At 44.7% G+C, this 26,826-nt stretch overlaps 1 protein-coding gene across 10 annotated transcripts; it reads left to right on the top strand.

The window, feature by feature from the left end:
• Positions 1 to 346: 346 nt before the first annotated feature.
• Positions 347 to 6,650, top strand: LOC103643343 (disease resistance protein Pik-2). 10 transcript variants are annotated; one of them, XM_020546717.3, is made up of 8 exons: positions 369 to 506; positions 1,261 to 1,508; positions 1,611 to 1,851; positions 1,960 to 2,089; positions 3,111 to 5,083; positions 5,172 to 5,366; positions 6,253 to 6,324; positions 6,447 to 6,650. In XM_020546717.3, exons 2-6 carry the CDS (start codon positions 1,278 to 1,280, stop codon positions 5,180 to 5,182), a joined length of 2,586 nt encoding a protein of 861 aa, XP_020402306.1. In that variant the 5' UTR covers positions 369 to 506; positions 1,261 to 1,277; the 3' UTR covers positions 5,183 to 5,366; positions 6,253 to 6,324; positions 6,447 to 6,650. The 10 variants fall into 10 exon arrangements, with proteins under 10 accessions (XP_008664731.1, XP_008664729.1, XP_008664726.1 ...); XM_008666509.4 differs by having other exon boundaries at positions 347 to 506; positions 1,611 to 2,089; positions 5,172 to 5,361; XM_008666507.4 differs by having other exon boundaries at positions 347 to 506; positions 1,611 to 2,089.
• Positions 6,651 to 26,826: the final 20,176 nt, after the last annotated feature.

Below are 26,826 nucleotides of genomic sequence, written 5' to 3'. Positions count from 1 at the left end.
TATTTATCCTCTCCACTTTCTTCTTATAGCAAACATCCATTAATTAATGGAACAATTGGATCTATACCATTAAAAGATCCAAACTTTAGATATATACCATGGACCCCACATGTCATTGACTCATGTGGACCCACATGTAAGTGAGATAGTAATGGTATGGATCCAAAGTGGTGATCTTTTAATGGTATGGATCCAAATTTCCCTTAATTAATAGGGTAAAATAATCATTATTCACAGCAATTAATGCTCTTTAGTTCGTTTTAGTCACTGGAACCAAACAACTTTAGTCAGTAAAATTTTACCGGTAGTGACTAAAGAAACCAAATAGTGCCTTAGAAAGTATTTTGGCGAGCGGCAACACATTGACTATGCTAACATTCAATCGTCCACTCCAATCAAGACAACCCCATATCTCTAGTGGCAATCCAGTAGCGCGCCGCCTCTGGCCGTCCGCCGTCGTCGCCCTCTCCCTCGTCCTCGCCCGTCGCACGTGTTGTGTGATCCAGGTGACTCTGCTTCCCTCCCTTCCCATCGCCATCTCTCTCTCCGCACTATGGCCCTCGATTTGATTCGGGTCTGAGCACTTCATCCCATTCCCCGCCCCAGATCACGCCCACCGCTGTCCTGTTCGCCTTCCGCCGTGCCATCCCATATCCACCGTGCTCCCCACCCTCCCTACTCCTCCCCGTTGGGTGCTGACCTTTTTCCCTCTCTTACGGAAATCATGCTTCATCTGGTGATGTTCTTAATATGGAGCAACGGATAAGCTTATCCGTGTGTCAGTTTCTCTAATATCTAAGTAGGGTTTCCCACCGTCCCCCGTTACGTCTAGTATGCCATTAGTTTTAGGCTGTGTCTGATCCATTAATGGCACTGCAACCAAGACGTGCCATCGTCCAGTCGCACCATCACAAGAGCCGACAAAGGGTACCATACTCTTTTTTGACAGTGAATCAACTGACACTGTTTGCACCCAGAGATAGAGAGATAGAACAAATACACAACAATTTTGTAAAAAAAAAGTCAGTCCTATGTGTGGGGATTTCAGAAATTACAAGCAAATCATTTTTTTTTCTTTAACAAGTTGCAGCAAGAAACTTCTTTCGAGGAGCGAAACATGCACCTCGACATTGGTGGCGGCATTTATTTTGTTCTTGATTTGCCTTTCCCAATAGCTACGATGCACACTACTATTCAACTCCGCACACCATTTCTGCTCAGTGAGCATAATTCACACACCAATAATCTTGCTCCTAGCAGCGGCCAAAGGCAGATCCATGGAGGTTATGACTGGGGCACTACCGAGCCTCATCCCCAAGCTTGCTAATCTAGTCGCTGGTGAGTACAATCTGCAAAAGGGTGTCAAAGGGGATATCATGTTCCTCCAAGAAGAGCTTGAGAGCATGAGGGATGCACTCGAGGAGATCTCCAAGGTTCCAGCAGACCAGCTTCCCAACAGAGATAAGATTTGGGCTAGGAACGTGAGAGAGCTCTCCTACGACATAGAGGTTAGTATTGACGCATTCATGGTGCAGTCCAAGGGTAGGAAGCTGGTTAAACAATATGGTCTCCAGAAAGTCATTGGTATGTGTCTCGACTGGTTGTTGCAGCCCAAGATTCGCCATAAAATGGCTACTGAAATTAGGACGATCAAAAGGCGCATCGTTGAGGTGCACGAACGACATATCAGGTATGAAATTAATCTTGGTCCTGATAAGCTTGGCAATGCTGCTGTAGATCCCCGAATATTTGGTCAGTACACAGAGCTGAAAGAGCTTGTTGGCATCGACGAGACAAGAGATGAGTTAATCGATATTATGATGGAAGGGAATGTAGTCCCCATGAAGCAAGGCAAGATAATTTCCATTGTTGGATTTGGGGGGCTTGGAAAAACAACTCTTGCTAATGCTGTTTATGAGAAGATAAGAGCATTGTTCGATTGCTGTGCATTTGTTTCAGTGTCTCAAACTCCTGACTTGAAGAAATTATTCAAGAGTTTGCTCTATGATCTTGGCAAGTACATCAATGAAGAATCGTTGGATGAGAGACAGCTCATCAATGTACTCAGAGAATTCCTTCAAGAGAGAAGGTATAAAACAATTCATGCCATCAATTTGTATAAATTAAGTTTTCTTTGACACCGATAATTATTCCCTCCCTTCATAAGACTATAAGTCTACATAACACTTAATGGAAAATATTCATGCATATCCTGATGAGATAGCAATATACAACTACCTATCCTTTTTTAGGTCATTGTTAAGTGGAAATCATATAGCAGTAATAACTACAAACTTCTTTTCATGTGTAACTTTTATTTCTATTTTTGGCAAAGATACTTAGTAGATTTATCTATTTTCAGAATTCAGACTTGCAAACCTAGCTGGCCCAAGATGTCTTAGTTTAGGCCCTGTTTGGTTTGAGGGACTCTTAGTCCCTCTATTTTAGTCCCATTTAGTCCCTAAATAGTCAACGGTGGGACTAAAACAGGGACTAAACTGCTTTAGTCTCTAGTCTCTCAAGGGATGACTAAAATGGACTAAACCATATTAATTGTACCTTTTGCCCCTCATTTATTTCAGTTGCACTAATGACGGAAGAATGTTAAGGGGCATTTTAGTCTTCTTACGAGTCATTTAATGCGTTCTAAATACTTTTAGTCCCTACACTGTTTGGTTGTAGGGACTAAACTTTAGTCCCTGGACTAAAGGAACCAAACAGGCCCTTAGTTACTACTCCCTCTGTTCTAAAATAAAATAGATTTGTTTATTCTAAGTCAAACTATCTTAATTTTAACCAAAACTATGGAGAAAACTATTGACGTTTAGGATATCAAAGAGGTAAACTATAAACATACATTTTCAAACTAAAGGAACAAATTGGTGCCCATTTGATACCATAGGTATTGTCAGGGTTTTTTTTTTCTACAAGCTTGGTCAAACATAGGAATAGCTTAACTTAAATTCACTCAAAATCTATTATATTCCATAACACAATCATAGTGGTCCAATTATTATATCTTAATTGCCGCAACATAGTATAAACATTATTATAATTGTTCGTCCTAGCAATGCTATGCTTTTGCTAGTAACTGATGATATAATATGCAGGTATTTAATTGTTATTGATGACATATGGGACATCTCAGTCTGGAAAATGATTAGATGTGCTTTACCAGACAATGATATCGGGTACATTATTGTTACAACCACACGCATTTCCGATGTTGCTGAAAAAGTTGGTGGTGCTTATAAGCTAAAACCTCTTTCATTGAACAACTCTCGAGAATTAATGTATAAGATAATATTTGGGAACGAAAATAGAGAAAACACTAAAGACAAAGAAATATGTTTAGATGAGGAGCTTGCAGAAGTATCAAATAAAATACTAAAGAAATGTGCCGGTGTGCCCCTAGCTATTATTACGATGGCTAGTGTACTAGCTTGTAAAGCAAGAAATGAAATGGAGTGGTATGAGGTGTACAACTCTATTGGTGTTGGCATTGAGAACAATCTAGATGTGGGGAATATGAGAAAGATTTTGTCATTCAGCTATTACGATATGGCATCCCATCTCAAGACATGTTTATTATACTTAAGTATGTTTCCAGAAGATTATAAAATTGAGAAAGATCGTTTGATATGGATGTGGATAGCTGAAGGCTTTGTCCAATATGTGAAACAAGGGAAGAGCCTATTTGAGCATGGAGAGAGTTACTTCAATGAACTCATAAACAGAGGTATGATCCAACCCATATATAACCAAGCTGGCATGATATATGAATGTCGTGTGCATGATATGGTGCTTGGTCTTATATGTTCCTTGTCAAATGGAGAAAATTTTGTTACAACATTAAATGGTTTGGGTCACGGATCTCCATCAAATATGATTAGGAGATTATCAGTTCAAAATGGCAATGAGAGTCAAGCTATGACTCTGCAAACCAGAAACTTGCAGCAAGTAAGGTCGGTTGTTGCCTTTCCGGATGCCACCGCTAGTGTAGTTACGGTCTTGAGGAGCTTCCGAGTTCTACGTGTACTAGATTTACAAGATTGTGACCTTTCACAATGTTGCAGCCTGAAGTACCTTGGGAATCTATTTCACTTGAGGTATCTAGGACTATGTAACACAAGTATTACACAGCTCCCTGAAGAAATTGTAAACTTGCAACTTCTACAAATACTGGATGTATGGAACAATAAAATGTATTGCCTACCCTCAACTATTGTGCAGCTGAGATATTTGATGTGCCTTTACATTGATGGTTTTACTAGAGTGCCAAACGGGATTGGGAGCCTAACAAGCCTTGAAGAACTCACATTTCTAGGCATTTATGACTCCACTGTGGACATTATAGAAGAGCTGGGCCAGCTAACGGAGCTACGGGTACTGCATATCGTTCTTTTTGGTGAATGGAACGACAAGCTGGTGGAGTGCCTGCACAAGCTGAAAAAGTTGAAATATCTATATATCAAGGACCGCAGTGGTCAACTTAACATTGGTGGTTTGGATGCCTGGGTAGCCCCTCCAAATCTCCAAATATTGAATACGCGATCGGGTTGCTGGTTCACCACACTGTCAGCATCAGCATGGATGAATCCATCTCTTCTTCAGGACCTCTCCTTATCTACCACCGTGAGGGAGTTGCAGCAGGATGACATTATAATTCTTGGGAGTTTGCCAGCTCTCCGCTATCTAAATCTGATGATTGTTGGTGAGGATTTGGGAGTTCACAATGAAATCCATGGGGAATGCATTGTTGGTGCTGGTTTGTTCCCATCCCTAGTATACTGCCAGCTCTGGGGAAATGTGGCGCCTATAGTGTTTCAGCGAGGAGCCATGCCACGGCTCAGAACCCTTGACTTTCGGTTATCTGTTCAAGAGGTGAGAGGAATCAACGGCAGGGATGGTGGTATCGACTTGGGCCTCAGGAACCTGCCATCACTCCAGAAGGTTTGGGTTCATTTGGACCCTGAGGGCGCTAACAAGGCAGAGGTGAAGGAACTGGAGGCTGAGTTGACGCGTGCCATCAAAATTCATCCAAATCATCCTCAGCTGTATGGAATTCAGGATGAAGATGCAGGTGTGCAATCTGCAGTTGTCTTTCTTGCTTCTCACCCTTTTCCTTTTTTTCTAACCTTAATATGTTTTGCTTTTTATCTCTTTTTCAGATGATGAATGATGCACTGGAGAAAAGATTACCAATTATGCAGAAGCTAGTGCACTTTCAACTTTCATGGCACTGGTCTCAAGGATTGTCTGATTCAGATGGATTACTTCTGTTTCTGTCTCAGATTCAGAATGTGATGTCCACCCCAATCATCCAACCCTTAAGGAACATGGTGTCATGGTGATGAAGATGTAAGGTGCGGTAGCTCCATTTTGCTAATTCAGATTAACGGTGGAGTGCATAGAAGACTTTTAGTTATCGCCACCATTGCAGAAATCAAAGTGCTCGCTGATGGACAGTACAGTCCAATCTAACCTTTGAGTAGATGAATAATGCACATTTGGATGATTAACCAGTAAATTTTTCATTTTACTTGCTCATTTGGCCATTAACATGTCGCAAAACATAGAGCTTTGTGATTGCAAGTCTGCAACGCTAATTTAGTTCTCTAAGTAACGTTTTCTCGCCAGATTCTGGAACTCAAATGTTGATGAAATACTGAAATCTCTCTTGTGAGTTTTGATAAACATGCAGTTTGTAAGTCCTCTTTAAGGAATGGTTATGATTAGGTATTTGTCAAAGGAGTGCCATGATCTTGTATTAAACGCTGGAGATTGCAAATAGTTGGTGAATAATAATAAAATATTTAAAATTAAGGACATCTGCTTCCTGCAACCTGCAATCTTTGTTGATTAGAGTTGCAAAAACTAAACTGAATCTGTAATATCACTTCATCGCAATGAGGCTTACAGATATTGGCAACTGTATTTTAGCTGAAATCTTAGTTACATGGAAATAACCCTATAGCATAAATGGACACGTATTCGCCTGATTTTTGTGTGAGTTTCTAGAATTTACCATTTGTCGCTAGGATGTCTACTGAGAATCAATGTGGAGGCTTTGTTGTGGATCTCGAGTTAAATTTCTTAGATTTTTCTGTTATACTTTTCTATCGTGATAATGTATATAGTTTAAACCAAGTTATATCAGCACTTGTTTCATCCTTTTGTGTGACATCATAAATCTATACGCTAGCTCCTCTTCTTCTGCTTCTCCTTTGCTGACATGAATAATACGTGCAGGAGCCAACTTGTGATCATCCGCTGGAAAATGGAAGAGCAATCTGGTGGCCTGATGGACTAGCAAACCTGGAAGTAAGTACAAACAAAACACGAGACAGAGACACAGAGTCGGGCCTAAGATTTAGCAAAACTGATGCTGGGTTGGGTATGTATGCCCTGTTTGGTGTGCTCTGATCAGAGGATGACATTTACAGAATTAAAGCGTAGTGTGGCAATGTGGCAGCCTGGGGAAACCTGCAACTGGCGATCTGGAGGTCTGGAGAGAACAAAACGCCAGTGACAGTTGGGGCTTAGGCTTGGCAAGCCTAATATTGCAATAGCACATATGAATAACGGTTGTTTGTTGCGACTGGAAGTCCTGTTTGGTTTTTTTACATAGTGTTTGCTGTTTTCACTCATGCCTTTTTCTTTTGTGTTTTGTGTACTGTCTTGGGTGTTCCTAGGGTTGCCAAACCGTTTTTGTGACACCCCAGTGTCACCTAGGGTTTCTCTCAAAATGCCAAACCAAGAACCATCATTTTATGTGAATCAAATTAAGCATGAGCATCAAATTGACTTAAGAATGAAGAATCCATCATGCATATACTTAAAAGTATCATGATCAGAACAAATGGGTCTTTCAAAAAGGTAATAATGTTGCAACCCTAATAAAAACCCTAAGTGAGCCCTATGAGCAAAATTCAAGAAAATAGGAAAATGGTATGAAAAATTTAAAATCATGGCTTGAGCCAATTATAAACATTGAAGTATATTCATTAAGCAACAAGAAAGGTTGAGAAAGCTTGGCCAAAATAACTCAAATAAAACCCCAAATCAAGCTTCTCATGTGGGGACTTAATGGGAATTCTGAATTTTAGACCTTGAGCCAAAGATCAAGCATGTTCACCTTGATCCCTAACTCGAATCCTAATGACCCCATTAACAAAAGTGTGCCTAACTAACCCCTCTGTCGTGTGCCAGAAGATGGCATTGGGACGCGAGCCCTAGACACGACAAAACCCTGGATTTCCCTCGGTTTTGAGCAGGGAGACAGACCGGATTTCCGGGCTCCATATCTCTGCAACCAGTAGGCAAAATCCTATGACCCCCACACAAGATCGGTAGCTTGTAGGAAGGAGAAGAGGTTTTGTGCATTGACCAAGGCGAGAGCAGGCTCGGATGAGTGACCACACGCGCCAGAACTTGGGCAGAACGCACGGCCACACGTGTTCGACCCTGGTCGGCATGCCGGCGCTCGCCCAACCCGCGCGCGCTCGCCCTGGCGTTCGGTCAAGTCCGCCGCGCGCCCTTGCCCTCGGTCGTGCCCGCCCGCGCCTATAAAGCCTCCCCGAGCGCGCCTCACTTCACCCCGCGCTCACCCTCACCGGCCAGCCACCCCTCCTTAGCTCCGGCGAGCTCTTTTCCGCCCGCCATCGCCGCCAGAGCTTCGGCCACCGTGGCCAGCCCACTCCAGCCACCCCCAAGTCGAGCTAGTGCTTCGGCTAGCTCCGCCAGTGGCCCGTGAAGCTTTTCAAGCCCTCGGACCCGGCAGAACTTCACCGGAAGCCCGAGATCGACTTCACCGGACTTCGGTCGCCCGCCTGCGCGCGTGGACCAAGCTCTCCGGTGAGCCATTCTTCAATTCCTCGCGCACACCCCTTCCTTGTTCCCTAGTGAAGCTCTCTGATCCGTTCAATTGAACTATCGAGCCGTGAGCAGGCCGGACTCCTCGCCGCCGACGAGCATCCCCGCCTGCGCACGTGGACCGGCCGACTCCGACCATCCCCGACAGCGACCCACACATCGCTGTGATCCCCGAGACCTCCCCTACGTCCTCGTCCTCGACCACCTCACCGGAGCAATCTCGCCGCCGGTAAGCCCCTCCGCTCTTTCTTCTGCCGCAGTTACTGTTTGAGTTAGGAGAAGGACCTCGGGTTAGGATTAGAAGAACCCGAGAGGTTTTCTGTAACATCAGTGACTCATTTGAATAGTAGCCCAGGGACTGATGCGTGAAGAAAACTTAAAACACCCGCCAAGGACCCCAGTGCAAAGTAGTTTTCCATTTAATCAATTCTGTTAATCTTTTTAAATAACTAGAGAACTTAAAAAATCCATAACTTGATGAATTCTTAATCAAAAGTTGTCAAACTAATTTTGCTAGATCCCAAATATTATGAACTATCATTTAAAAATGATAAACCCTATGCTTTCTGTTCTAAATTTTAGAGTTTAAAATTTAAAACAGAAACTGACCAAGCCTTGTTTAATTAAGGAAAATAAGTTTTACTTCTGTGCTGAACCTAAGAAAATTTGTAGATGTTCAAACCTCACTTAAGCACTGTTTAAAAATAGTAGGAACCCCAGTATTGAAGAATATAGTGTAGATACTCATTTAAAGCTATTTTGCCCAAAACTTAGGAAAAATTAGAAAGGCATTAGAAATTAATGAACATTGAGTGGAATTATTTTTCCTAGTTTGCTTAAGTAACAAAGAACCTAGGAAAAATAAAGAGACCTTTAGTCCAGATCAGTTTTAAAATAAAATGTTTTAGTTAGCATTATTTGAACTGAAAATCAATTATTAGAATTACAAAACTAGACCCAAAATTGATAATAAAAATTCAGTGGACTTATAACCATCAGAGCCCCACTGTAAAAATAATGAACACCTCAGCCCAACATTTTAAGTAAGGAAAGTGAAAATAAGATGATAATGAGGCATTTTCCAAATAAATCATGAATAATCCCTAATGATGCAATAATGGGCAACCAAAAATTTGCTAAGTCCCTAATGAGATAAACCACCAGAGAAAAATGCAAACCCATGAAAAAGGAGCAAAATCATACCTATTGCTAATAATTTATAAGAAAGGCCACTTAATCCAATTAATGCATACCACCCCTTCCCTTAAGCAAAAAGATGCCAAACTTCAGAATGATTGCTCTTGCGCAAAACAAAAGCTGAGAAAAATAAGAACTCTGTTGTTTGATATTTTTCAAATATAGTGGTAGTAGAAAGCACCTTTTGGGCTAGAAACTTGAGAAAACCATAGTAAACCATAGTAAAACTCGATTCGAATCGTCTGCTTCTCGCAGCTAATGAGACTGCTTGACCCCTTGTACTGCATCGAGTAAGAAGTGAAATGAGGTTACATGAGATAATTTGTTGATTGAACTAAATGATTGTCACCATGGATGCTTAGAAGGAGCAAATCTAGCTAAGTTAATGATGATAGAATTTGAAAAGCTAAAAATTGATTTTAGAAATAGCTAGTGCTTTTGGCAAACCAAACCCCTCAGCCAAACAACTGCATAGTCTAGAGGTAGAGGAGTAGACTCCTCACACCGGTTAAGTCTAGCTGAGTATTAGTATACTCAGCCTTGCTTGTGACATAATTTTTGCAGGTACCATTCAGGAAATAGTTGATGGTGTGACTTGGCCTACCACCCTGCCACCGGGTTGGACGGTCGAGTGGGATGTTGCTCCGGCAGGAGAGGAGCACGAGGAGTAGTGGGCTAGGCCTTGCCCATTTCCTCAGTACGACGACATCAATTATCCGCTGCATTTTATTTTGAGAACTCTTATTTGCTACCCAAAAACTTCGATCTATGTAATGATTCAACACTTAATTTGAGGTTTCCTGTTTTATTGTATTTCTTCTGTGACTCACCTTCGAGTGAGATTGTGGAATTTGATCCTGGTTAAGTGGCTCCATCAGACTAGATCTGAGGGACTGACGGGTTATTCCGATTTAAGTGTGTTACGGCCCCTGATGCGTGACTTAGGCACTTAAGCTGGAATAATTCGGGTGGTTCTGCCACAGCTGGTATCAGAGCAAATTCCACCACAGAGAAGGACAATAAACCATGAATACCAATTTTCAAAATCTAAAACTTGCCTAGAAACTGCTACGGATCGTCAGGACTAGACCGCTAGACCTAGGACGAAAGGCCTTAGGCATAGAGGGAGAAATAGGTGGCTAATTAATTAGGCCCCGTGGGCCAGTAATTATATTTCTAAGGATGCCCTAAAAAGGCACCCTATTTATTTTTTTTGGAGAGGCAACGTTACTTCCAGCATGCATGCATTATAAACACAAAGAGGAATTAAAAACTTGAGCTAACCCACTTTCTTTAGAACCATCCGGGCTCTCTTTTTCTTTTTCCTTCCACCATAATCTTTACCTTTGATTCCCTTCCGCAGATGAATTCACCCACCCCCGCCAGTGGAGGAGACACTCGTTTCAGTTCCGACTTCCTTTCTCGCGATGGCTTTCCTTCCATCTTGTGGGAAGTGCTTAACTCCGTCGGCTACCCTACGCCCCCTTTTTACACAGTGCAGTTGTATGAGGAGCATCGAGTACCTCGTTGTCGGGTCTGGCTGACTTTGGAGGCTCATCCCCTTCAGCCGGGTTGACGTTCTCTTGATTCTGAGACAATTGGACTCAGGACGGATGACACCGTTGAAGCAGCAGCCATGAAGACTCTGACGACTTTCTGTGGCTACCATCCCCTAGAGATGGTGATGCACCCCTTGGGACTCTTCCCTGCTGAGAAGAAGGATGATCCCATGTGGTGTAACCGCGTGAGCCATGTAAAGGACGTATGGGCAATGTATCCTGACTTGGTTGGGAGGGTCACCGTTCAGTGCATGAGTGCGCTGTACCGCCTTCAGGCCCTTCAGAGCGATGCTATGGCACTCCTTGCTAACACCGCTCAAACTGCCAAACTCACTCTCGACAGTCGAGAAGATTTTGTGGTCGATCTATCCACCGAGTTGGTAGAGAAGGATCTGCAGGTGGAGAGGCTGAGCCAGCGCATCACCACCTTGGAGCAGCAGGTGGAGATCCGAGACAACACTATTGATGTCTTGGAGAACCAGCTCCATGATGTGCAGAGGGAACTCGAAGAAGCGAATGACCACTTGGACATGCACCACCTAGAGATGGAGGCCAATGAAGCCGGAAGCGAGGGAGAAGAGGCTCCCGAGGAGCTAGGACCAGCCCCTGGTGCCCATGAGACTACCTCCGCGATGCCTCCTTCACCCGTATCCAGGGTCGCTTCCACCGCTCAGGGTTAAGCAGTCACTTCGGCACTATTAGGCGGATAGAAACCTATGCGAGCTTAGTTAATATTAGATTTTGGACTAGGCTTATGGGTACTTTCCCCTGATTGATGTAACCCTGTGAACCTTTGAAATCTGTGGGATGTTTGTCACCATGTTATCTTCATTTCGAACCTAATATTATGATTATGGCATTTTTCCATATGAGATGATATCTTGTCGTTCGAAACTGTGAGTTGGGGTAACAATGGCGACAATCTCTATTTTCAGATGGCAGCTAGGCAGCGTCGCGGGCATAACGAGCAGGTTCCCCCGCCACCTCCTCCAGCTCCCACAGTGCGGGAGCTGATGGCCCAGCAGAATGAGATTCTGCGACAGCTCTTGCAGCGCCAGCCCCACCCTCAGCAGCATGGTGGAGGCCAGCATCAGCGACCTCCGGCAATGGCAACTTACCAGGAGTTTCTGAGCACGCAGCCACCCTTGTTCACCAAGGCAGAGGATCCGTTGGACGCCAACGTGTGGCTTCGCGTCGTTGAGTCCAAGTTTCCCCTCCTCACGGGAGACTGCCCTGATGAGGCCAAGGCTCGTTTCGCCGCACAGCAGCTTCGCGGCCCTGCTCGGACTTGGTGGGACCACTTCCGTGCTATGCTCCCCGCTGATCGTGAAGTGTCTTGGGAGGAATTCAAGACTGCCTTCAGAGGACACCACATCCCAGCTGGTATTTTTGATCAGAAGTTGAATGAATTTCTGGCCCTTAATCAAGGAACCTGCACGGTACTGCAGTATGCGCAAGCCTTCAACGACTTATGCCAGTATGCAGGGTACCATGCTGATTCTGATGAAAAGAAGAGAGTCCGCTTCCGCAGGGGTCTTAACACCAAGCTGCGGGAACGACTCAATGAGTTGGTCAACATGGCCATCTCCAAGGAAGATTGCATTGTAGCTCACCGGGCAGAGAAGAAGAGAAAGGCACCAATGGCAGCACCATTCGCTCAGGCTCAGAGGTTCCGGATTGTTTCTCACAATCAGAGCAGGGGTTTTCAGAAGCAGGCAGGCAGATGGGTGATCAGGCCACCTCAGCAGCAGCAGCCGGCACCCAACCGCTTTCCAGCTCCCGCCCCAAGGAACAATCAGCCTCCGCAGCAGCAGCAGTTCCGCCAGGGCAATGGGAACAAGTGTTTCACTTGTGGCAATGTGGGCCACTATGCCAAGAATTGTCCCAGGAACCAGCAGAGGCAGATGCCAACACCGAGTCAAGACAAGGGAAGAAAGCAGAAGGTGCAAGTCAGGCAAGGGAAGCTCAACTTCACTACTCTGGAGGAAGTACTTGAGGGAGCTCCTATCATGACTGGTATCTTTTCAGTTTATAATCAACCTGCTTTAATTCTGTTTGATTTTGGTGCATCTCATAGTTTCATTAGCCAAAAGTTCAGTGCTAAATGTGAACTGCCATTCTCTCACTCAAAAGGCTCATTTATGATAGTCACACGTGGGGGTAAAATTTCCACTAATCAACTAAACCAAAGTGTGCCTATTCAACTGGGAAGCCACATTGTCAAAACCACTCTTCTTGTGTTGGGTTTGGAAAATGTGGACATTATTCTGGGAGCAAATTGGATGACCTTGCACCAAGTTGTGCTTGATGTAGCCAGCCGTACCGTGGAAGTTAATTCTCCGTTCTACGGGAACTTCACCTTAATTCTGCCTTGTCAAGGTTCCACTCAGTCATGTGCTTTCTCTATGACGGAGTTACCTCTGAAGAAGATCCCAGTGGTATGTGAGTATGCGGATGTCTTTCCTGATGAATTGCCAGGAATGCCACCAGACCGGGATATTGAATTCGCCATCGAGTTGCAACCGGGAACGACACCAATTTCCAAGAGGCCCTACCGAATGCCACCCGCTGAGTTGGCAGAATTGAAGAAGCAATTGCAAGAGTTGCTGGATAAGGGATTTATTCGCCCAAGTACTTCGCCTTGGGGATGTCCAGCACTGTTTGTGAAGAAGAAGGATGAAAGCTTGAGGCTGTGTATAGATTACCGCCCTCTTAATGCAGTAACTATCAAGAACAAGTATCCTTTGCCTCGTATTGATGTTCTTTTTGACCAGTTGGTCGGGGCCAAGGTGTTTTCCAAAATATACCTTCGCTCTGGCTACCATCAGATCAAGATACGAGCAAGTGACATTCCGAAGACGGCATTCTCAACCAGATATGGGCTATATGAATTTTTGGTGATGTCATTCGGGCTGACAAATGCACCAGCATATTTCATGTACCTGATGAATTTTGTTTTCATGCCTGAATTGGACAAGTTCGTAGTGGTTTTCATCGATGATATTTTGGTGTACTCAAAGAACGAAGAAGAACATGTCGAGCATTTGCATGTAGTGCTTCAACGTCTGCGAGAGCACCACTTTTATGCCAAGTTATCAAAGTGTGATTTTTGGCTAAAGGAAATCAAATTCTTGGGTCACACTATCTCTCAGGCAGGAATAGCTGTTGATCCTGATAAAGTGCAAGAGGTGATGAACTGGAAGCCACCACCAACTGTCCGTCAGATTCGGAGTTTTCTGGGATTAGCTGGTTATTACCGAAGATTTATTCCGGATTTCTCTCGAATTGCGAAGCCCATAACTGAGCTGCTGAAGAAAGAAGCCAAATTTGTTTGGAGTCAGAAGTGCGAAGATGCCTTCCATGCATTAAGGCAGCATCTGACCACAGCACCAGTATTGGCGCAACCCGACAACAGCAAGCCTTTTGATGTATATTGTGACGCCTCTGGCACCGGGCTAGGTTGTGTCTTGATGCAAGACAACCGAGTCATCGCTTATGCCTCAAGAGCACTCAGGCCTCATGAGCAAAACTATCCCACTCATGACCTCGAGTTGGCAGCAGTGGTTCATGCATTAAAAATGTGGAGGCACTATCTAATGGGAACCCACTGCAACATCTTCACTGATCATAAGAGCCTTAAGTACATCTTTACTCAGGCTGATCTCAACATGAGGCAGAGAAGATGGCTAGAGCTGATCAAAGATTATGACCTGGAGGTACATTATCACCCAGGAAAAGCTAATGTGGTAGCAGATGCCTTGAGTCGGAAGTTGCAATGCAATTGCATTCTGATGGATTCTCGCATTAACACCTTGTGTGATGAGTTGAGCAAGATGCAAATTGAAGTGATTCCTTCTGGTTCTTTGTCTCACATTTCTGTTGAGCCAGCTTTGCAAGACCAGATTATCATGGCCCAGCTTAGTGACAAGGGAGTGCAAATTATCAAGAAGAATCTCCATCAGAAGGTTGAGAAGTATAATTATTTCCGCCAAGATGAAAAGGGTGTGTTATGGTTCAAAAGCAGATTGGTGATTCCTAAAGACCAGGACCTCAAGAGGAAAATTTTGGATGAGGCTCATCTCTCCAAATTCTCCATGCATCCGGGAAGCACTAAGATGTACCATGACCTGAAGCCTTTGTATTGGTGGACCAGAATGAAGAGGGAGATAGCCCAGTATGTATCAGAATGTGACACCTGTCAGAGGGTAAAGGCAAGCCACTTGAAATCAGCTGGAGCTTTGCAACCCCTGTCTATACCTTCGTGGAAGTGGGATGACATCAGCATGGATTTCATTGTGGGTCTGCCCAACACCTCTCGTCATCATGATTCGATTTGGGTTATTGTGGACCGACTGACGAAAGTGGCACATTTTCTTCCTGTGCACACCACTGATAAGGCTCAGAAGTATGCAGAATTGTATATCGACCAGATCGTGTGTTTGCACGGATTACCTCGGACCATTGTTTCTGACCGAGGAGCCCAATTTGTCGCCAGATTTTGGGAACAATTGCAAGTCTTTGGGAACCAAGCTAATCAGAAGTTCAGCTTACCACCCACCGACTGATGGTCAGACGGAAAGGGTAAACCAAATTCTGGAGGATATGCTGAGAGCTTGTGCAATCGATTGTGGCAAGAACTGGGATAAGCACCTCTCCTTGGCAGAGTTTGCTTATAACAATAGTTATCAATCCAGCCTAAGGATGGCACCTTTTGAAGCTCTCTATGGAAGAAGGTGTAGGACACCACTCAATTGGTCTCAACCTGGAGAAAGAGAAGTTTTTGGACCTGACTTAGTAACTGAAGCCGAAAGGAAGGTCAAACTAATCAGGAAGAATCTAGAAGCTGCTCAGGCCAGGCAGAAGAGTTACCATGATAGAAGAAGGAAACCTCTCCAGTTCGAGGTGGGAAGTTTTGTATACCTCAAGGTATCACCTACCAAGGGAGTGCAGAGGTTTGGGATCAAAGGCAAGCTAGCCCCTCGTTACATTGGACCTTATGAGATCATAGAAGCATGTGGACCCGTGGCATATAAGCTGAAGTTACCTTCAAAAATGTCTGCCATTCACAGTGTATTCCATGTATCTCAGCTGAAAAAGTGTGTTCGATTGCCGACCGAGATCATAGCAGAGCCAGGATTGGAGATAGAGCCAGATCTATCGTACCAAGAGTACCCCTCCAAGATCCTGGATTGCAAAGAAAGATCAACTCGGGCTAAATCGATCAAGATGTACAAGGTCCAGTGGAGTAATCACTCAGAGGAAGAAGCTACTTGGGAAACCGAGGAATTCTTGAGATCCAACTTCCCTGATTGCCTACCTAAGGAAGTTGGTATGTAATCACACCCAACCCCTCCTCCTGCCCTTCTGATAGTCGCCTAGAGGGGGGGGGGGGGTGAATAGGGCGAAACTGAAATTTACAAATATAAACACAACTACAAGCCGGGTTAGCGTTAGAAATAAAAACGAGTCCGCGAGAGAGGGTGCAAAACAAATCTCAAGCAAATAAGAAGTGAAACACACGGATTTGTTTTACCGAGGTTCGGTTCTCGCAAACCTACTCCCCGTTGAGGAGGCCACAAAGGCCGGGTCTTTTTCAACCCTTTCCCTCTCTCAAACGGTCCCTTGGACCGAGTGAGCTTCTCTTCTCAAATCACTTGGGAATCAAACTTCCCGCAAGGACCACCACACAATTGGTGTCTCTTGCCTCAATTACAAGTGAGTGTTTGATCACAAGAAAGAATGCGAAAGAAAAGAAGCGATCCAAGCGCAAGAGCTCAAATGAACACTACAAATCACTCTCTCTAGTCACTAAGGCTTTGTATGGAGTTGGGAGAGGAATTGATCTCTTTTGGTGTGCTTTGCAATGAATGCTAGCTCTTGTATAGTGGTTGGAAGCTGGAAAACTTGGATGCAATGAATGGTGGGGTGGTTGGGGTATTTATAGCCCCAACCACCAAACTAGCCGTTTGGTGGAGGCTGACTGTCGTATGGTGCACCGGACAGTCCGGTGCACACCGGACATGTCCGGTGCGCCAGCCACGTCACCAAATGCCGTTGGGATTCGACCGTTGGAGCTCTGACTTCTGGGCCCACCTGGATGTCCGGTGCACACCGGACATGTACTGTTCAATGTCCGGTGCGCCAGTATGGGCGTGCCTGACTTCTGCGCGCTTCTGGCGCGCATTGAATGCGCCTGCAGGTGACCGTTGGCGCGAAGTAGCCGTTGCTCTGCTGGTTCACCGGACAGTCCGGTGTACACCGGACATGTCCGGTGAATTATAGCGGAGCAGCCGCTGCGTTTTCCCGAGGCTGGCGAGTTCCTGAGGCGGCTCTTCCTTGGAGCACCGGACACTGTCCGGTGTACACCGGACAGTCCGGTGAATTATACCGGAGTGCCTCTGGAAATTCCCGAAGGTAGTGAGTTTGAGTTGGAGTCCTCTGGTGCACCGGACACTGTCCGGTGGTGCACCGGACACTGTCCGGTGCCCCCAGACCAGAGGTGCCTTCGGTTGTCCCTTTGCTCCTTTGTTGAACCCAACTTTGGTCTTTTTAATTGGCTTGTTGAGAACCTTTGACACCTGTATAACTTATACACTAGAGCAAACTAGTTAGTCCAATTATTTGTGTTGGGCAATTCGACCACCAAAATCATTTAGGAACTAGGTGTAAGCCTAATTCCCTTTCAATCTCCCCCCTTTTTGGTGATTGATGCCAACACAAACCAAAGCAAATATAGAGATGCATAATTGAACTAGTTTGCATAATGTAAGTGCAAAGGTTGCTTGGAATTGAGCCAATATAAATACTTACAAGATATGCATGGATCGTTTCTTTTTATTTAACATTTTGGACCACGCTTGCACCACATGTTTTGTTTTTGCAAACTCTTTTGTAAATCTTTTTCAAAGTTCTTTTGCAAATAGTCAAGGTAAATGAATAGGATTTTGCAAAGCATTTTCAAGATTTGAAATTTTCTCCCCCTGATTCAAATGCTTTTCCTTTGACTAAACAAAACTCCCCCTAAATGAGATCCTCCTCTTAGTGTTCAAGAGGGTTTTGATATATCATTTTTGAAATACTACTTTCTCCCCCTTTTGAACATAATAGGATACCAATTGAAAATACTCTTTGAAAAAACTAAGTTTTTAAAATTGGTGGTGGTGCGGTCCTTTTGCTTTGGGCTCATACTTTCTCCCCCTTTGGCATGAATCGCCAAAAACAGAATCATTAGAGCCCTCGAAGTACTTTCTTCCCCTTTGGTCATAAACAAATGAATTAAGATTATACCAAAGACGAAGTCCTTTTGCTTGGTGCTCATGGTTTCTCCCCCAAAAATGGAGAGTTGCTTGGAGTGACGGCGAAGGATGAGTTACGGAGTGGAAGCCTTTGTCTTCGCCGAAGACTCCAATTCCCTTTCAATACACCTATGACTTGGTTTGAAATAGACTTGAAAACACATTAGTCATAGCATATGAAAGAGACATGATCAAAGGTATATAAATGAGCTATATGTGCAAGTCAACAAAAGAAATTCCTAGAATCAAGAATATTTAGCTCATGCCTAAGTTTGTTAAAAGTTTGTTCATCAAGAGGCTTGGTAAAGATATCGGCTAATTGATCTTTAGTGTTAATATATGAAATCTCGATATCTCCCTTTTGTTGGTGATCCCTAAGAAAATGATACCGAATGGCTATGTGTTTAGTGCGGCTATGCTCGACGGGATTATCTGCCATCTTGATTGCACTCTCATTATCACACAGCAAAGGGACTTTGGTTAATTTGTAACCATAGTCCCGCAGGGTTTGCCTCATCCAAAGCAATTGCGCGCAACAATGGCCTGCGGCAATGTACTCGACTTCGGCGGTGGAAAGAGCAACCGAATTTTGCTTCTTTGAAGCCCAAGACACCAAGGTTCTTCCCAAGAACTGGCAAGTCCCCGATGTGCTCTTCCTATTGATTTTACACCCCGCCCAATCGGCATCTGAATAACCAATCAAATCAAATGTGGATCCCCTAGGATACCAAAGCCCAAACTTAGGAGTATAAGCCAAATATCTCAAGATTCGTTTTACGGCCGTAAGGTGAGCTTCCTTAGGGTCGGCTTGGAATCTTGCACACATGCATACGGAAAGCATAATATCCGGTCGAGATGCACATAAATAGAGTAAAGAACCTATCATCGACTGGTATACCTTTTGATCCACGGACTTACCTCCCGTGTCGAGGTCGAGATGCCCATTAGTTCCCATGGGTGTCTTGATGGGCTTGGCATCCTTCATCCCAAACTTGTTTAGAATGTCTTGAGTATACTTCGTTTGGCTAATGAAGGTGCCCTCTTGGAGTTGCTTCACTTGAAATCCCAGGAAGTACTTCAACTCCCCCATCATAGACATCTCGAACTTTTGTGTCATGATCCTACTAAATTCTTCACATGTAGACTCGTTAGTAGACCCAAATATAATATCGTCAACATAAATTTGGCATACGAACAAGTCATTTTCAAGAGTTTTAGTAAATAAAGTAGGATCGGCCTTTCCGACTTTGAATCCATTTGTGATAAGAAAATCCCTAAGGCATTCATACCATGCTCTTGGGGCTTGCTTGAGCCCATAAAGCGCTTTAGAGAGTTTATAAACATGGTTAGGGTACTCACTATCTTCAAAGCCGGGAGGTTGCTCAACATAGACCTCTTCCTTGATTGGTCCATTTAGGAAGGCACTTTTTACGTCCATTTGATAAAGCTTAAAGCCATGGTAAGTAGCATAGGCCAATAATATGCGAATTGACTCAAGCCTAGCTACGGGGTGCATAGGTTTCACCGAAATCCAAACCTTCGACTTGGGAGTATCCTTTGGCCACAAGTCGAGCTTTGTTCCTTGTCACCACACCATGCTCATCTTGCTTGTTGCGGAAGACCCATTTGGTTCCTACAACATTTTGGTTAGGACGTGGAACTAAATGCCATACCTCATTCCTAGTGAAGTTGTTGAGCTCCTCTTGCATCGCCACCACCCAATCCGAATCTTGAAGTGCTTCCTCTACCCTGTGTGGCTCAATAGAGGAAACAAAAGAGTAATGCTCACAAAAATGTGCAACACGAGATCTAGTAGTTACCCCCTTATGAATGTCGCCGAGGATGGTGTCGACGGGGTGATCTCGTTGGATTGCTTGGTGGACTCTTGGGTGTGGCGGTTTTTGTTCTTCATCCTCCTTGTCTTGATCATTTGCATCTCCCCCTTGATCTATGCCGTCATCTTGAGGTGACTCATTTGATTGATCTTCTTCTTCATCAACTTGAGCCTCATCCTCATTTTGAGTTGGTGGAGATGCTTGCGTGGAGGAGGATGGTTGATCTTGTGCATTTGGAGGCTCTTCGGATTCCTTAGGACACACATCCCCAATGGACATGTTCCTTAGCGCGATGCACGGAGCCTCTTCAATACCTATCTCATCAAGATCAACTTGCTCTACTTGAGAGCCGTTAGTCTCATCAAACACAACGTCACAAGAAACTTCAACTAGTCCTGAGGACTTGTTAAAGACTCTATATGCCCTTGTGTTTGAATCATATCCTAGTAAAAAGCCTTCTACAGTCTTAGGAGCAAATTTTGATTTTCTACCTCTTTTAACAAGAATAAAACATTTGCTACCAAAGACTCTAAAATATGAAATATTGGGCTTTTTACCGGTTAGGAGTTCATAAGATGTCTTTTTGAGGATTCGGTGTAGATATAACCGGTTGATGGCGTAGCAGGCGGTGTTGACTGCCTCGGCCCAAAACCGATCCAAAGTCTTGTATTCATCAAGCATGGTCCTTGCCATGTCCAATAGAGTTTGATTCTTCCTCTCCACTACACCATTTTGTTGTGGTGTGTAGGGAGAAGAGAACTCATGCTTGATGCCCTCCTCCTCAAGGAAGCCTTCAATTTGTGAGTTCTTGAACTCCGTCCCGTTGTCGCTTCTAATTTTCTTGATCCTTAAGCCGAACTCATTTTGAGCCCGTCTCAAGAATCCCTTTAAGGTCTCTTGGGTTTGAGATTTTTCCTGCAAAAAGAACACCCAAGTGAAGCGAGAATAATCATCCACTATTACAAGACAATACTTACTCCCGCCGATGCTTATGTAAGCAATCGGGCCGAATAGATCCATGTGGAGTAGCTCAAGCGGCCTATCAGTCGTCATGATGTTCTTGTGTGGATGATGGGTACCAACTTGCTTTCCTGCTTGGCATGCGCTACAAATCCTGTCTTTCTCAAAATGAACATTGGTTAGTCCTAAAATGTGCTCTCCCTTTAGAAGCTTATGAAGATTCTTCATCCCCACATGAGCTAGTCGGCGGTGCCAGAGCCAACCCATGTTAGTCTTAGCAATTAAGCATGTGTCGAGTTCAGCTCTATCGAAATCTACTAAGTATAGCTGACCCTCTAACACACCCTTAAATGCTATTGAATCATCACTTCTTCTAAAGACAGTGACACCTACATCAGTAAAGAGACAGTTGTAGCCCATTTTGCATAATTGAGATACAGAAAGCAAATTGTAATCTAATGAATCTACAAGAAAAACATTGGAAATAGAATGGTCAGGAGATATAGCAATTTTACCCAATCCTTTGACCAAACCTTGGTTTCCATCCCCGAATGTGATTGCTCGTTGGGGATCCTGGTTTTTCTCATAGGAGGAGAACATCTTTTTCTCCCCTGTCATATGGTTTGTGCACCCGCTGTCGATGATCCAACTTGAGCCCCCGGATGCATAAACCTACAAAACAAGTTTAATTCTTGACTTTAGGTACCCAAATGGTTTTGGGTCCTTTGGCATTAGACACAAGAACTTTGGGTACCCAAACACAAGTCTTTGACCCCTTGTGTTTGCCCCCAACATATTTGGCAACTATCTTGCCAGATTTGTTAGTCAAGACATAAGATGCATCAAAAGTTTTAAATGAAAGACTATGTTCATTTGATGCATTAGGAGTTCTCTTCTTAGGCAACTTAGCATGGGTTGGTTGCCTAGAACTAGATGTCTCACCCTTATACATAAAAGCATGATTTGGGCCAGAGTGAGACTTCCTAGAGTGAATTCTCCTAATCTTGCTCTCGGGATAACCGGCAGGGTACAAAATGTAACCCTCGTTATCCTGAGGTATGGGAGCCTTGCCCTTTACAAAATTAGACAATCTTTTAGGAGGGGCACTAAGTTTGACATTGTCTCCCCTTTGGAAGCCAATGCCATCCTTGATGCCAGGGCGTCTCCCATTATAGAGCATACTTCTAGCAAATTTAAATTTTTCACTCTCTAAGTTATGCTCGGCAATTTTAGCATCTAATTTAGCTATATGATCATTTTGTTGTTTAATTAAAGCCATGTGATCATGTATAGCATCAATGTTAACATCTCTACATCTAGTACAAATAGAAGTGTGCACAACGATAGATGTAGAGGGTTTGCAAGATTTTAGTTCTACAACCTTAGCATGCAATATTTCATTTTTACTTCTAAGGTCGGAAATAGTAGCGTTGCAAACATCAAAATCTTTAGCCTTAGCAAGTAATTTTTCATTTTCATTTCTAAGGCTAGCAAGAGAAATGTTCAATTCTTTAATCCTAGCAAGCAAATCATTATTAACATCTCTAGGATTGGAAGTTGAAACATTATAAACATGAGAATCAACCTTAGCTAATAAATTGGCATTTTCATTTCTAAGGTTGTCTATAGTCTCATGGCAAGTGCTTAGCTCACTAGACAATTTTTCACATTTTTCTACTTCTAGAGCGTAAGCATTTTTAACCTTAACATGCTTCTTATTTTCTTTAATAAGGAAGTCCTCTTGGGTGTCCAAGAGATCATCCTTTTCATGAATGGCACTAATCAATTCATTAAGTTTCTCCTTTTGTTGCATGTTGAGGTTGGCAAAAAGAGAGCGCAAGTTATCTTCCTCATCACTAATATTTTCATCACTAGAGGATTCATATCTAGTGGAAGATTCAGATTTAACCTTCTTCTTTTTGCCGTCCTTTGCCATGAGGCATTTGTGGCCGACGTTGGGGAAGAGGAGTCCCTTGGTGACGGCGATGTTGGCAGCGTCCTCGTCGGAGGAGGAGTCGGTGGAGCTCTCGTCGGAGTCCCATTCGCGGCACACATGGGCATCGTCGCCCCTCTTATTGTGGTACCTCTTCTTTTCTCTCCTCTTGCCCTTCTTGTCATTGCCCCTGTCACTGTCACTAGAAATAGGACATTTGGCTATAAAGTGACCGGGCTTACCACACTTGTAGCAAACCTTCTTGGAGTGGGACTTATAGTATTTCCCCCTCCTTTGCTTGAGGATTTGGCGGAAACTCTTGATGACGAGCGCCATTTCCTCATTGTCGAGTTTGGAGGCGTCGATTGGTTGTCTACTTGGTGTAGACTCCTCCTTCTTTTCCTCCGTCGCCTTGAATGCGACGGGTTGAGCTTCAGATGTGGAGGGATCATCAAGCTCGTTGATCTTCCTCGAGCCTTCGATCATGCACTCAAAACTTACAAAATTCCCGATTACTTCCTCGGGGGTCATTAGTGTATATCTTGGGTTGCCACGGATTAATTGAACTTGAGTAGGGTTAAGGAAAATAAGAGATCTTAGAATAACCTTAACCACCTCGTGGTCATCCCACTTTTTGCTCCCGAGGTTGCGCACTTGGTTCACCAAGGTCTTGAGCCGGTTGTACATGTTTTGTGGCTCTTCTCCTTTGCGAAGCCGGAAGCGACCGAGCTCCCCCTCGATCGTTTCCCGCTTGGTGATCTTGGTAAGCTCATCTCCCTCGTGCGCGGTTTTGAGCACATCCCAAACCTCCTTGGCGCTCTTCAACTCTTGCACTTTGTTATACTCCTCTCTACTTAGAGAGGCGAGGAGTATTGTTGTTGCTTGAGAGTTGAAGTGCTCGATTTGGGCCACCTCATCCTCATCATAGTCTTCATCCCCTACGGATGGTACCTGTGCACCAAACTCAACAACATCCCATATACTTTTGTGGAGTGAGGTTAGATGAAATCGCATTAAATCACTCCACCTAGCATAATCTTCACCATCAAAAGTTGGTGGTTTGCCTAATGGGACGGAAAGTAACGGTGTATGTTTAGAAATGTGAGGGTAGCGTAGGGGAATCTTACTATACTTCTTACGCTCTTGGCGTTTAGAAGTGACGGACGCCGCGTCGGAGCCGGAGGTGGATGTCGATGAAGAATCGGTCTCGTAGTAGACCACTTTCCTCATCCTCTTTTTCTTGTCCCCACTCCGTTGCGGCTTGTGGGAGGAAGACTTCTCCTTCTTCTCTTTGTGTGAAGAAGATTTCTTCTCCTTTCCTTTGGAGGAGTCCTTCCTCTTCTCCTTCCCTTTTAAGGAGTCTTTCTTCTCCTTTCTCTTGGTGTGGGACTCTTCCGATGAAGCACTCCCGTGGCTTGTAGTGGGCTTTTCGCCGGTTTCCATCTCCTTCTTGGCGTGATCTCCCGACATCACTTCGAGCGGTTAGGCTCTAATGAAGCACCGGGCTCTGGTACCAATTGATAGTCGCCTAGAGGGGGGGTGAATAGGGCGAAACTGAAATTTACAAATATAAACACAACTACAAGCCGGGTTAGCGTTAGAAATAAAAACGAGTCCGCGAGAGAGGGTGCAAAACAAATCTCAAGCAAATAAGAAGTGAGACACACGGATTTGTTTTACCGAGGTTCGGTTCTCGCAAACCTACTCCCCGTTGAGGAGGCCACAAAGGCCGGGTCTTTTTCAACCCTTTCCCTCTCTCAAACGGTCCCTTGGACCGAGTGAGCTTCTCTTCTCAAATCACTTGGGAATCAAACTTCCCGCAAGGACCACCACACAATTGGTGTCTCTTGCCTCAATTACAAGTTAGTGTTTGATCACAAGAAAGAATGCGAAAGAAAAGAAGCGATCCAAGCGCAAGAGCTCAAATGAACACTACAAATCACTCTCTCTAGTCACTAAGGCTTTGTATGGAGTTGGGAGAGGATTTGATCTCTTTTGGTGTGCTTTGCAATGAATGCTAGCTCTTGTATAGTGGTTGGAAGCTGGAAAACTTGGATGCAATGAATGGTGGGGTGGTTGGGGTATTTATAGCCCCAACCACCAAACTAGTCGTTTGGTGGAGGCTGACTGTCGTATGGTGCACCGGACAGTCCGGTGCACACCGGACATGTCCGGTGCGCCAGCCACGTCACCAAATGCCGTTGGGATTCGACCGTTAGAGCTCTGACTTCTAGGCCCGCCTGGATGTCCGGTGCACACCGGACATGTACTGTTCAATGTCCGGTGCGCCAGTATGGGCGTGCCTGACTTCTGCGCGCTTCTGGCGCGCATTGAATGCGCCTGCAGGTGACCGTTGGCGCGAAGTAGCCGTTGCTCTGCTGGTTCACCGGACAGTCCGGTGTACACCGGACATGTCCGGTGAATTATAGCGGAGCAGCCGCTGCGTTTTCCCGAGGCTGGCGAGTTCCTGAGGCGGCTCTTCCTTGGAGCACTGGACACCGTCCGGTGTACACCGGACAGTCCGGTGTACACCGGACAGTCCGGTGTACACCGGACAGTCCGGTGAATTATAGCGGAGTGCCTCTGGAAATTCCCGAAGGTAGTGAGTTTGAGTTGGAGTCCTCTGGTGCACCGGACACTGTCCGGTGGTGCACCGGACACTGTCCGGTGTACACCGGACAGTCCGGTGCCCCCAGACCAGAGGTGCCTTCGGTTGTCCCTTTGCTCCTTTGTTGAACCCAACTTTGGTCTTTTTAATTGGCTTGTTGAGAACCTTTGACACCTGTATAACTTATACACTAGAGCAAACTAGTTAGTCTAATTATTTGTGTTGGGCAATTCGACCACCAAAATCATTTAGGAACTAGGTGTAAGCCTAATTCCCTTTCACCTTCGAATCTAATTTTCAAAAATGTGATCTTAATTCAGAATGAAGTAACTATGAAGTAAAACTTAAAAAGGGCTTCCTTCTGAAGTTGCAAAGAGAATGACATTCGAAGAGCAGTTCTACCCTAAAAATGACAATAATCACCCATTTCCTGTAAGTCTCACCCTTCGCTTCACCCTGGGAGGACTCTGGCCCGAATCTCGGGACAAGATTCCTTTAAGGGGGGAAGGCTGTGACACCCCAGTGTCACCTAGGGTTTCTCTCAAAATGCCAAACCAAGAACCATCATTTTATGTGAACCAAATTAAGCATGAGCATCAAATTGACTTAAGAATGAAGAATCCACCAAGCATATACTTAAAAGTATCATGATCAGAACAAATGGGTCTTTCAAAAAGGTAATAATGTTGCAACCCTAATAAAAACCCTAAGTGAGCCCTATGAGCAAAATTCAAGAAAATAGGGAAAAGGGTATGAAAAATTTAAAATCATGGCTTGAGCCAATTATAAACATTGAAGTATATTCATTAAGCAACAAGAAAGGTTGAGAAAGCTTGGCCAAAATAACTCAAATAAAACCCCAAATCAAGCTTCTCATGTGGGGACTTAATGGGAATTCTGAATTTCAGAATTCTGAATTTCAGACCTTGAGCCAAAGATCAAGCATGTTCACCTTGATCCCTAACTCGAATCCTAATGGCCCTATTAACAAAAATGTGCCTAACTAACCCCTCTGTCGTGTGCCAGAAGATGGCATTGGGACGCGAGCCCTAGACACGACAAAACCCTAGATTTGCCTCGGTTTTGAGCAGGGAGACAGACCGGATTTCCGGGCTCCATATCTCTGCAACCAGTAGGCAAAATCCTATGACCCCCACACAAGATCGATAGCTTGTAGAAAGAAGAGGTTTTGTGCACTGACCAAGGCGAGAGCAGGCTCGGATGAGTGACCACACGCACCAGAACTTGGGCAGAACGCACGGCCACACGTGTTCGACCCTGGTCGGCACGCCGGCGCTCGCCCAACCCACGCGTGCGCTCGCCCCGGCGTTCGGTCAAGTCCGCCGCGCGCCCTTGCCTTTGGCCGTGCCCGCCCGCGCCTATAAAGCCTCCCCGAGCGCGCCTCACTTCACCCCGCGCTCACCCTCACCGGCCAGCCACCCCTCCTTAGCTCCGGCGAGCTCTTTTCCGCCCGCCATCGCCGCCAGAGCTTCGGCCACCGTGGCCAGCCCACTCCAGCCACCCCCAAGTCGAGCCAGTGCTTCGGCTAGCTCCGCCAGTGGCC

Source organism: Zea mays, chromosome 1, assembly GCF_902167145.1.
Source record: "Zea mays cultivar B73 chromosome 1, Zm-B73-REFERENCE-NAM-5.0, whole genome shotgun sequence".
NCBI lineage: Eukaryota > Viridiplantae > Streptophyta > Magnoliopsida > Poales > Poaceae > Zea > Zea mays.
This window is presented reverse-complemented; position numbering and strand designations above follow the sequence as displayed.

Bases quoted from the DNA above. Each gene is read 5' to 3' on its own strand.
- LOC103643343 (XM_008666509.4), top strand. From the start codon at position 1,278: ATGGAGGTTATGACTGGGGCACTACCGAGCCTCATCCCCAAGCTTGCT. The intron at 1,509-1,610 runs GTTAGTATTGAC...TGGTTGTTGCAG, and splicing joins AGCTCTCCTACGACATAGAG to CCCAAGATTCGCCATAAAAT. The intron at 2,090-3,110 runs GTATAAAACAAT...TATAATATGCAG, and splicing joins GAATTCCTTCAAGAGAGAAG to GTATTTAATTGTTATTGATG.